This window comes from Danio rerio, chromosome 23, assembly GCF_049306965.1.
Source record: "Danio rerio strain Tuebingen ecotype United States chromosome 23, GRCz12tu, whole genome shotgun sequence".
NCBI classification, from domain to species: domain Eukaryota; kingdom Metazoa; phylum Chordata; class Actinopteri; order Cypriniformes; family Danionidae; genus Danio; species Danio rerio.
Window position 1 is genome coordinate 12,374,195 of NC_133198.1, and position 13,444 is coordinate 12,387,638.

The 13,444-nt window shown below is 34.3% G+C and overlaps 1 protein-coding gene across 1 annotated transcript in view; it reads right to left on the bottom strand.

Moving 5' to 3' along the window:
* The window catches only part of phactr3a (phosphatase and actin regulator 3a), a 113,627-nt gene that overhangs the window by 24,574 nt on the left and 75,609 nt on the right, over positions 1-13,444 (bottom strand). The window contains 4 exon segments of the mRNA NM_001114411.1: positions 1,568-1,721; positions 3,125-3,267; positions 3,356-3,566; positions 5,575-5,787. Of these exon segments, the coding sequence (NP_001107883.1) occupies positions 1,568-1,721; positions 3,125-3,267; positions 3,356-3,566; positions 5,575-5,787 (721 nt within the window).

Sequence of the window (13,444 nt, forward strand, 5' to 3'; positions counted from 1 at the left end):
TGAAATACAAAACACCTTAAGACACAACACAAAACCAAAGAAACAAGACAGATCAAGAAACAACACAACTAAGCACAACAAATCACAAAAAAAACAACAGCAATTACAAAGAAAAGAAACAAAGCAAAACACAACACAACAAAGCAAAGCAGGCAAATGATAAATCTAAACGAATCACATTGCAACGCAAAACATAACACAAAACAATAGCAAAGTAAAACAAAAGACAAAGCAAGCAAAATAAAAAAACAAAACAAAATAAAAAAAACAAAACAAACCTTTAACACACAACACAAACCAAAGAAAGAGGTAAATTCAAATACTACACATCTAAGCACAAGAAATCATAGAAAAACAACAGTTAATCACAAAGAAAAGAAACAAAGCAACACACAAAACAACAAAGCAGAGTAGCCAAATGAAAAATCTAAACAAATCACAATGCAATGCAAAACACAAAACAAAAGCAATGTACTGTAAAACAAAAGACAAAGCAAACAAAATATAAAGCACAGCAAACAAAACAGCAAGAAAACACAAATAAGTAATTGTGAAACAAAACAAAACACAAAAGTAAAAATAAAGCCAAAAGCAAAGCACAACAAAGTGAACAAGGCAAAACTGCAAAGCAAAATAAATGAAAAACAAAACAATCCTCACCACAAACCAAAGAAACAAGGCAGATAAAAAACACAACTAAGCACAACAAATCACAATAAAACAACTGCAAATCACAAAGAACAGACACAAAGACAATTGAAAAATCGAAACAAACCCTAATGTAATGCAACACACAAAACAAAACAATAAAAATGTAAAACAAAAGACAAAGCAAACAGACAAAGAAAAACAAACCACAAAACAAAATGAAATGCGAAACAAAACTTAAAGAAACAAAGTGAAACAAAATATGCTAAAAACCAGTGATTTAAGATAAAAAAGTAAAGCAAAACAAGCACCAAAATGCACATTTGATTGAAAACAAAACGCAAAAACAAGGGTTGCATGCTGTGTTACACTAAGCGTGAGCACCATTTGCTGACTTAAACTTCTGAAGGCAGGCATTTAGATATAATCATATACAATCAAATGAAAGCTGTACTGGATTTATTCGCTCAGATTAACTCCAATCCTCAATGCAATCTCAGTTTCGGCAGTGCACCTTACATCAGATTACAAATCACTGTAATAACACCACCTCTGCATCAGAATCGGGTTTCATAATCGCTGTCACCAGTTTACTTGCGCGTTTAATTCTTAAGTGATATAAGTAAACAGATTTGCTAGTAATGGAGGAGATTGAGCACACGATCCTAATCTAAGCTTCCCTGCTGGACTGTGTGATTAATAAATAATAACAAAGTCCCTTTAGGTGTATTCTATAGTCTTTGATGATAACTAGTAGCTAAAGCAATATAAGAAGGTTGTTCATGTAGGCCATAATGCATGCTAAATAAATAGCCTCTGAAGATAATATTCTCATGCATTTCTTAATAAATTCCTGTAGAGGGCAGTGTAATATTTGACATGCTCGCACACACACACGTAACACATATTTATGACTCACTTGGCGAGTTTCATTTCAATCTGCTGACGGATCTCCTGTCTCTCCTGGTCACTCCGTGCTGGAAATATGTTCCTGTCCTCCAGCTCCTGTTTGCTGGGCCGATTCCGCAGCTTCACGGCCAACAGCTCCTTCCTCATCCTCCTTGGCAATGTGCCTGCACATATTTGATACATAATTCATCACTCAAATGACCCAACAATCTAATGTACTGCAGATTTCTGGACTGATCAAGATCTTTAGTCACTTAAAAAACAAAATAATCAAAATGAGCAATATGGTAAAAACTCAAAATCCTTCCATATTTTGTAGAAACCGTAGGCCTATAAGTGGGAAACAATAACATTGTATTACTAAAGTCAGTATTAAACTGAAGCTGTAGTCTTTTGTTCTCTAGAGAGCACAACAGCTGGAAAATCTTTAATCTCCTTGAAAAAACTAAAAGATGGATAATACTGTATATGGCAATGGTGCTCAACCCTGTTCCTGGAGATCGACCTTCCTGCAAAGTTCACCTCCAACCCTGATCAAACACACCTGAACCAATTAATTAGGACCTGAACAGCACTTGATAATTACAGGCAGGTGTATTTGATGGGTTGCAACTGAAATCTGCAGGGAGGTCGATCTCCAGGAACAGCTTTGGCATGTAGGTGAGTAAATAGCTTTTTTTAGTAAACTAATCTTTTCATACTATAATATATGCAGAAAACTACATTACCCACAATTCACTACAGACAAATCCACAAATCAGAAGGTTTTTGTTTATATATTTGATAACACTTTATTGACGGTCCATTTGAGTATTAGTAAACTGTCTGCTTAATATCTGTTGATACTGTCCCTTCAACAGACATTTATCTGACTATAAGAAACTTTGCAACTACATGTCATCTTACACTAACCCTAACCTAACCCCAACACTATAGTTTAGTTGAATTAGTTGGCATGTAGATGCAATGTGACTTAAATTCAACAAATGGACCATCAAAACAAAGTGTGACCAAATATGTAGCTCCACCTATTGCTATAAAGCATAACATGATCAAATATTTGTGTATGTATATGCATATTTTTGGAGAACAATATAGTTTTATTAGATTTAATAGAATCTGTTTAAACGAGATTGTGTTATTTACAATACTTCAATATCACTCCATATATCTAAAAAAAACAAATGCCCTGTGCATTTATGAATGTGAGTGGGCTTGACAAACCATCTGTAGAAACACTCTTCACTCTATAAAAAAGAAACAAAAAACACTCCACCTCCTTACTCTATCACTTAGGGTGCTTTCACACTAGCACTTTTGGAATGTTTTGTGCACTTTTGTGGAAACATGTTACGGCGGGACTTCAGTCACATGGTTTTGGCTTGCTATTGGCTGATTTCATGTAATTGACAGGCTGACCCCGCCCTAACACCAGTAAACACATCATTAGAGAAGTTAATTTGACTAAAAATTGCAAGATGAGTTTTGAAAAAAAAAACATGTGTACAAATAAATAATAACTTACAAATTATACAGCGACTTTTAACAGCTGTTCAGTTACACCCACCAGAAATGACAGAGTCGTTCCAGCTGTCGATATCATAGATAATTCCTGAAGCATCAGTGAAGCAGTGATCCTGTCGAACGTTTTCCTTGTTTTCCTCTGCTTCCTTTCTGCTCTCACCGTCTCCGCTTGGCTCTCGCTCGATGCTAAAAATACATAGAGAAGATGAGCTCACTTTAATGGATAAATACGTACATACAAGCATAAAACATAATGAAGATTGAACACCCTCACCTGTCCTGCCTGAGCTTTGTTGCCAGTGCTCGGTGCAGTTCCTCTATTATACAGCTAGGGGGCAGCGGTGGATGTATGCTACCTACATGCGGCGAGCCAGAAAACGGCCCTCTTAGAACCACAGGACTGGGACCGTCAGGGACTCTAGGCAGTTCTTTCTGGAGAAAAGAGTTTGACTGAGGCACTGATGCGATGACAACTTTATCTGCGTCTGTGGAAACAAAACAATACCTTCATATGTAAACATGGTAAAGAAAAGGATGATCAGAAGAAATGGACAGCACCTGAGTTTAATATATTAGTGTCACAGCAAAGGGTCTGATTGTTTAGGACCATGTGTTATTTCAGTTTTCTTTTTAAACAAATCTGCAAATGTGTCAACAATTCTGTGTTTTTCTATCAATATGGGGTGCTGTGTGTGCATTAATGAAGGAAAAATGAACTTAAATGATTTTAGCAAATGACTGCAATATAACAATATATACTTTCCGTACCAACTGTATATATAAAATACTGTGCAAAAGACCTAGGCCACCAGTATCAACCCCCCCCCCCCCAAACCCCCCCCCAAACCACCCCCCCCCCCCCACTAAAAAAAATAAATTTGTTTTACCAAAAAAAAATTGTTGTTTTTTTGTATAATATTCTGTAGCATGTCAGTTTGAAATGTCAATTTACATTTTCAAACATTATTTTTGTCATAAATTGTAATTATACAGTGAGATTATAGTTTGCGGGCGAGGCAGTGGCGCAGTAGGTAGTGCTGTCGCCACATAGCAAGAAGGGCGCTGGGTCACTGGTACGAACCTCGCTGCGTAAAAACTTGCTGCATAAGTTGGCGGTTTATTCCGCTGTGGCGACCCCGGATTAATAAAGGGACTAAGCCGACAAGAAAATGAATGAATGAGGATTATTGTTTGCACAACAGGATGAAGGAACAGAACAAACTGAGAAAAACTAAATCCAGAAGAACTTTGGCAATATCTCTAAGATGCTTCAAAAGCTTCTGCAAAGCTACAGAACTGTTCAAAGTATTAGGCACTTGTGTACAGATGCTGTAAAATGAGGATGCTTTAAAAAAGAATGCATAAATACATTTTATTTAAAAATGAACTTATATTAACAAAATCAAATCAACATTTGATATGACCACAGTTTGCATTTAAAACACTTGCCCATAGTTTTTCAGGTATCTTTGCAGGTAGATTTTTTTAAGAATCTTACAAATGTTCAAAGTTCTTTCTGGATTTTATTTTAGTTCATAAATTGATACTGTTGATGTTTTACATGTATTTCATGTTATCCATTTTATTCTTTTGGTTTTTATTATTATGGTATAGTGTAAATGTGCCTTTTCATTTTGCTTTTGGTATTGGCTTCTATTGTTTTAGTTAATTTCTTCATGTTGTCCCAACATAAATTGCTTAAGTTAACTTACACTAATTGTTTTTTTTATTTTATTAAAAAAACGTTGATATAACACGAAACAATTAAGTTACCCTCCAAAACTTAAGAAATGTGTTTTCAACAAACAGCAAATTAAATTTTATTGTAAATTTGTTGAGAGTAACAAATTACTTAAGTTAACTTAATTTTACAAACTTAAATTAATTGAACATGAAACAATTAAGTTGTCCACAAAAAACTTAATAATTGTGTTGATACAACTTATTTAAAATAAGTAGTTTGAACAAACAGCCAAAGCAATTTTTAAATGTAAATTTGTTGAGTGTAACAAATCACTTCAGTTTTAAAATATTTAAGTTCATTGAACATAAAACAATTAAGTTGTCCCCCCAAAAAATGTAACTCATTTTAAATAAGTAGTTTGAATAAACAGCTAAAGTATTTTATGCAAATTTGTTGAGTGTAACATCGATTAAGTTAACTTAATCATGTTAACAAATTTAAGTAAGATTGAACATAAAACAATTAAGTTGCAGATACAGCTTATTTTAAATAAGTAGTTTGAACAAACAGTAAAAGTCATTTTTGAGTGTAATGGAGTCTAAGAAATCTAAGAGCTCCTTCATCCTCCACAAACAGCAATGGTCACAAGATGTTTCCAATAGTCCCCCCCAAAAATGGACCAAAAACATTGTTAAAATATTTAGTATGTTTGAACTGTAATCATACAAAAAATCTCCAAGAGAACTTTTGTGAGGTAAAAAAAAAAAAGTAAGCCGTGCCTATTTTTGATTACGCAGAGATGAACAGACCTTCCTCAGTGCTGAGCTGAGAGACCAGATTGCCATGGCTGTTTGGTGGAGACTGCTCCTGCTCTTCATCCTCTTCATCTTCCTCTTGGTCTTCTTCATCTTCCTCAACGTCTTCATTCTCATTCACAGAGAGAACGGCCTCCTCCTCGTCCCCCTCTTCTTCATTTGATTTTGGGTCTTCTGTCGGCTCTGTGTCCTGTAAGGAATCTACCACTAAAGGAAACACAAAATTGCAGGTGAGGAAAGTAGTTTAGGCTGAAATTTATTGATAACTCTGTATATTGTGTATTTGTAAAGGATTCAAGGGGGTTAGAAAAAAATAGTAAATAAAGGGTGTCAGTGGGGCAGTTATCGCCTCATAGCAAGAATGTTGCTGGTTCAAGCCTTGGCTGGGTCAGCTGGCTTTTCTGTGTAGAAATTGCATGTTCTCTCCGTGTTTGCTTGGGTTTCCTCTGGGTGCTCTGGTTTCCCCCACAAGTCTAAAGACATGCAGTATAGGTGAACTGGTTAAGTAAAATTTTTCGTAGTGTATGTGTGTGTGAATGAATGTGTATGGATGTTTTCCACTGATGGGTTGCAGCTGGAAGGGTATCCACTGTGTAAAACATATGCTGGATAAGTTGGTCAGTTCATTCCACTTTGGTGACCCCAGAATAATAAAGGGACTAAGCTGAAAGGAAAATGAATGAATAAATGAATGAATAAATAATTAAATAAACAATAAATTTTATAAAATAGCACTCCCATGCTATCTGTCAATGTTCAGTGAAGCAAATAGTTACGCCTTTAAAGTTTTGCCACTGCTAAGAAATTGTTTCTATAACACTTTAACATTTGAAAAATTAGTGCTTCAGGGGTAATTAAAATGTCAATGCTCTTCAAGTCAGGCATTCATGAAGATAAAAAGTTTTTGAAAGGTTTTTTTTTTTTATTTTTTTTTATGGAATGGCCATGTTGATAAAGACTTTTTAAATCATGTTTTCACTTTTTCTCACAATGCCTTGGACTTTACATTTCCAAACATTATTTTTGTAATTTTGTGCCTTGGACTAACAATTTTGCCTTTCCTATACCATTGTTTTAGACAATAAATTATACATAATTATATATAACTAAATTAAATAATCATTTTTTAACCAGACTCAATGATAAATAAATAATATAGTCTGTATTATATTAATCAAGGCAATGCAAACAATTATTACAATAAATGATTTTGAATAATTGATAATTGAAAATTATATAATATACAAATATTGTTATTATTGTTGTTGTTTATGTTTTTATTGCTAATAATATTCATTTCAAGTTCATTTATTTATTTTCTTTTTCGCTTAGTCCCTTTATTACAGTTTTTACCAATTGTTTACACACATTTTCTGAAAGCATGTCTCATATTTTCAGAACTCTACACACAAATCACAAAACACACACACATTGTGCAAAACTCTTTTGCAAAATGAAACTTTATGTTCAAAACAATGTGATTTCTTCTCAAAATGGTATTTTGTTTTCAAATGACACACACAAACCATCACATAAATAGACATTTATAAGAACAGTTGAACACTGATGTGCTTAATGTAAAACACTATGACCACTTCTTCTCCATTCATCATGACTTACTGTGAGCCTTTTTTGTTCAGTGTTACACTTACTACAGACATACATACAGAAGTGCATTGTAAAATATTTCAGAATATTGTTTTTATACAAAACACTCAAAAACCAAATATATTTTACTGCTTTTCCCAACAAAAACAGTGTGCACAGCGTTCATCCCAACCAACACAAAGTTGCACATAACATGGTCTACATATACCATCAACAGAAGGACTTACAGAAAACAGTTACAGTAATAAATAAATAAAATAAAATAAAAACCAGCTATACTGCATCCTCTTTTCTGTTTTAGTCTGGCCAAGTAGTGGGGTAAATGTCACCTTGCATGTCGAATCCAGCCATGAAAAGCATCAACTCCTATAGCTTGGAGAAGGGGTACGTGTGTGTGGATTTCGGTCATACACTTTTCATCTCCAAGCAGAAAAAAAATTCTCAATAGGATTGAGGAATGGACAATATGGAGGGAGATAAACAACTAAAAACATGGGTGGGCAGTGAACCAGTTATGAACCAGACGAGCTCTGATTTCTAAATTGCAATTCTGTGTGACAGGTGTTTACCTTAGTGATGGGTTAGTATGTAAAGAAGGACAACTGACTTTACAATTCTGAAAGACAGTGTGTTTCTTGTGAAAACAAGAGATTTTCTGCATGAAAATTGTGCAAAATGCAGATAATTGTGCTTAGTGCTTTGAAAAAGTTTGACTTAAACCTGCAAATTGAGTGTAAAGCAGAAATTGTGCTTGTAGTTTAGCAGAATTGATTCAGGGGGTTGGTGCGTCAGTTACATGTTGTGTTCATTGTGTCTGAAGTACAAGTAACTGTGTGTAAACAACTGAGAAAAACTGTAACGCTGTGTACGCTTTTTTGAGGGGTAAAAATAAAGTAAAACATATTTGGTATTTGTGTGTTTTGTATAAAAACTATTTTCTGAAATATTTTACAATGCACTTCTGTAGGCCTATACCGTCTGTAGTGAGTGTAACATTGAACAAAAAAGCTTACAGTAAGTCATGATGAATGGAGAAGAAGTGGTCATTGTGTTTTACATTTAGCACATCAGTGTTCAACTGTTCTTCTAATTGTATATTCATGTGCTGGTTTGTGTGTGTCATTTGAAAACAAAATACCATTTTGAGAAAAAAATCACATTGTTTTGAATGTTGAGTTTCATTTTGCAGAAGAATTGAAGGGTTTCGCCCAATGTGTGTATGTTTTGTGATTTGTGTGTAAAGTTCTGACAATATGAGACATGCTTTCAGAAAATGTGTGTAAACAATTGGTAAAAACTGTAATACAGCATTTGAGGATTATATGACTAAATATAGTATTTATTACAAATATTTTTGTTAAACTTTAAATATGATTAATTTAACGCACCTCTACTCTCAGCCCAAACATTTTTTTTTCTTGTTATTTAATGTTACCTAATAGCACAATTACTAAGCTCTATCTACTGGACATTATTAGTTTGAAATAAACTACAGTCGAAATAAATGGCGCCAGTAAGAAAACTGTACACATTTGGTTAAATATGAGAAAGACTGTATGAGATATGTTTTTAATCCTGATATTGTACCTATTATTGCAGTAATTTTTATTTTATTTGAATTTTTTGTTGGGTGGATCTCGGGTTTTGTTTTATATAATATATATTAATAAAAAATGTTTTAAAAAAAAAAGAATAAAATAAATTGCAATGCTAAAAATACACACACGCATTGGATAATCTGGATATATCTACATACAGTTGAAGTAAGAATTATTAGCCCCCCTGAATTATTAGCTTCCTGAATTTTTAGCCCCCCTGGATTTTTTTTTTACCTTTCTGTTTATTTCTGTTTAACGGAGAGAAGTGTTTTTTTTTTAACACATTTCTAAACATAATAGTTTTAATAACTCTTTTCTAATAACTGATTTATTTTATCTTTGCCATGATGACAGTAAATAATATTTTACTAGATATTTTTCAAAACACTTTTATTCAGCTTAAAGTGACATTTAAAGGCTTAAGTAGGTTAATTAGGTTAACTAGGCAGGTTATGGTAATTAGGCAAGTTAATGTATAATGATGGTTTGTTCTGCGGACTATAGAAAAAAAAATACAGCTTAAAGGGGGTAATAATATTCATATAATATATATATATATATATATAAATGTTTTTAACTGCTTTTATTTAAGCCAAAATAAAACAAATAAGACTTTCTCCAGAAGAAAAAATATTATCAGACATACTGTGAAAATTTCCTTGCTCTGTTAAACATCATTTGGGAATTTTTTTAAAAAATATATATTTTTTTAAAAATCAAAGGGTTGCAAGTAATTCTGACTTCAACTGTATATGCAGAGTTGAGGGATAAGTTATTAACCTACTGTGAAATATTTATTCTTTTTTAAACATTTGTCAGGTGTTATTTAATAGAGAGATTTTTTTTCTACTGGAGAAAGTCTTATTTTTTTAAATAAATAAATAAATAAATAAATAAATAACAATTGGTTATAGAACAAACCATTGTTTTACAATGACTTGCCTATTTAACCTAATATGCCTTTAAATGAAGCCTCTAGTTTATTAATAGGCCTTTAAATGGCACATAAGTCTGAATACTAGTATCTTAAAAATTATCAAGTAAAACATTGTGTAAGACAAGGCAAGTTTATTTATATAGCACATTTTATACACGGTGGCATTTCAAAGTGCTTTATATAAACAAGAATAAAAAGACAAAGATAAAATGATTAAAAACAGAATAAAATGTGTTAAAACAGGTTATAAAAGAATAAAAAAAGAAAAGAAAGACATGATAGTGTGATCTGTCGGACGTAGCACAGTGCTCATTCAGTAAAGGCACAGCTAAACAGACGTGTTTTCAGTCTTAATTTGAATGTGCCTAATGTTGGAGCACATCTGATAATTTCTGAAAGCTGATTCCAGTAGTGAGGGGAATAGTGGCTGAAAGCCGATCCACCCTGCTTTGACTGAACTCTTAAAACTTCTAGTTTATTTGATCCTAAAGATCTTAGTGATCTATTAGGTTTGTATTCAGTGAGCATATCTGTAATGTATTGAGCTCCTAGGCCATTTAGTGATTTATAGACAAGTAGTAATACTTAGCAATCTATTCTGAATGTAACTGGGAGCCAGTGTAAAGACCCAAGGACAGGTGTGATGTGCTCTGATTTACTGGTTCTGGTCAGAATCCTGGCTGCAGCATTCTGGATGAGCTGTAACTGTCAGACTGTCTTTTTGAGAAGACCAGTGAGGAGGTCCTTACAGTAATCCACCCTGCAGCTGATGAAAGCATGAACAAGTTTCTATAAATCCTCATTGGTAACAAAGCATCAAATTCTTGCAATGTTTTTAAGATGATAGTATACTGATTTACTTGGACATGACTATTGAAACTCAGATCTGACTCCATAATCACAGCAAGATTGACCTTATTTTTTGCTGTTTGACCCTTAGAGCCAAGGTATGCATTCATCTTGAGAACCTCATCTCTATTCCCAAAAGCAATGACTTCAGTTTACTCTTTGTTTAACTGAAGAAAGTTTCGGCACATCCAATTGTTAATTTCATCAATGCATTTGCAGAGGGTGTCAATGGGGCTTTAGTTATTAGGCAATAAGGCTAAGTAGATAGAATGTAATCAGCATAGCTGTGGTAGGAAATTTGGTTCTTTCTTATTATTTGGCTCAGAGGAAGCATATAAAGGTTGAACAGCAGAGGTGCCAGAATCGAGCCTTGTGGGACTCCACATGTCATGGGTGTCCACCTAGACCTACTGTATGGTAACCTATACTGACATAGTAACCTCTCCCTTCAATGTAAGATCGGAACCATTTGAGGACCATGCCAGACAGCCCAACCCAGTTTTCCAGCCTATCCAGAAGTATGCTGTTATCGACAGTGTCAAATGCAGCACTGAGATCGAGCAGTACCAGCACTGTTAGTTTGCCTGAATCTGTATTTAGGCGGATGTCATTGATTATCTTTATAAGCAGAGATGTATAGTAACGAAGTAGAACTACTTCACTACTGTACTTAAGTACTAAAAGGCAGTATCTGTACTTTACTGGAGTATTATTTTTTTCTCCTACTTCCACTTTTACTTAAGTACATATTTTCCATGAGTTTAATACTTTTACTCCGATATATTTTTTATGTGCTGCATCGTTACTCGTTACTAGGGGTGTCAAAATGATTGATATCAGTTTAGTAATAGGTCATAACCGGTTATTACGTGATGACGTCATTTATCTCCTATGCGCGATGTCGCAATACTATGGCGAAGGACGGAGGCGCGAGGGCGAGGCGGCACAGCATACCAGCTGCTAGTTTACTGTTAGGGAGAAATGTTGTAAAACTTCACCTCTGCCTATCTCTCGCTCTCTCACTTTGGGCATTTGACCCGCTGGCCAGTTTGTAAGGTAACTTTTCCTCTCTTCTTAGCTGTTAAAGCTGTGGATCCAGACATGAGCGTGCCTCATGTGCAATTAAGTTTTCTCCACTGTGTCTATTACCTGTGATAATCGCGTATTCTTCCCGCCATGGGTGAACAGCGCTTATATTTCTAAAGCCCTTTCTGTTGAGGACAATAACCAATCATAGCCGTGTAAGACCCGCCTGTCAGCGCTCAAAAAGCAGGCGGGATGATATTGACATGAGTTTATTAGCTGTAAATGCTTGTGCTGTCTTCTGTGCATGATTTTTGTTTGATACATCCAGAAAGAGTGTTTTCTTTGAGCAGGTCAAATTAAGGGCACAGTTCGTATATCTGACTGCTGTATTAAAGGACAAAATTTTATTACAAAAAACCCTTTAACTGTCACACCAAGACAAAAGCAATAGAAATTTTTTTGATTGCATTTCTTAACTCCTAATGTCGCTAGGTAACACAATCAGTGCATTTTTATTCAACACATCACATTATTTCTAAAATATCAGCCTCTACCAAATGGTTGAGATGTTGGTTTATGGTAAAAGTACCAGAATTAATAAATAAACTACAGAAAATATGAACTGTAAGACCAATTTCATTAAAAACATGATAAAAATAAATAACAATTATTACTAAATCATAGCCATAAGCCATAAAATAGTTCAGATTTTCATTTAACACAGTAATATATACACATTTTCCTGTTTTTTTACAATAAAATCAAAATCAAGTGAATTTGTGAAGCAGGATTTAGTTTGCTTGTTTAGTTTAGTTTCACGAGTGCTTCCAGAAGACAGAACTCCTGTTTATTGTGGTATTAACCAATCAAACTTCAAAACTCCCAAAGTGTGAGTGTGTCTTTGTGTGTGTGTGAGTAAGAGTGAATTATGTGTGAGTAAGAGTGTTGTTTTAACAGTGTGATTGTACCTGTGCGTGCGTGTGTGTGTGTGTGTGTGTGTGTGTGTGTGTGTGTGTGTGTGTGTGTGTGTGTGTGTGTGTGTGTGTGTGTGTAAGAGAGAGTGTAAAAACAATTGCAACCTATGTAATGTCCCCACAATTCACAAAAATGTGTGTGTGAGAGAGAGAGATAGAGAGAGAACTGTGTGTGTGAGAGTGTATGAATGTGTGAGAGTGGGGAGAGAGTGTACATTTAGGTGTGTGCAGGGCAGTGTGTGTGTGTGTGTGTGTGTGTGTGTGTGTGTGTGTGTGTGTGTGTGTGTGTGTGTGTGTGTGTGGGAGAGAGAGAGAGAGAGAGAGAGAGAGAGAGTATGTATGTGAGTGAACATGCTGAATTATCTCATCAGTGAAGGCATTTTCTGGTAAAAGGGCCTGACGATGTGAGCTCTTGTACCATAGAAACTATTTACAGAGAAAAACAGTATCATAAGCCATGTTTCTTTTCGTTCTGCTTAATCAAGTACCCCAAAAAAAATATTTAAAATAAACAAAACAATTAGTGTATTTTGAATGCTTTCTTTAATAACTACATTACACAATACTTGTACTGTTACTTTCAGTACTTGAGTAGTAAATTTTGAAATAAACTACTTGCAATACTTAAGTCCAAAAAATGTTGAATACTTTTGTACTTCCACTTAAGTATGGTGCTTAAAGTACTTAAGTATGGTGCTTCTACTTCTACTCAAGTCAATTTTTGATAAAGCACTTGTACTTTTACTTAAGTATGGGTCTCTAGTACTTTATACAACTCTGTTTATAAGAAAGCTCTCTGTACTGTGATGTGGTCTGAAACCAGATCGAAAATTGTCTAAACACCCCTTGAAGTTTAAGAACTTGTTAACCTG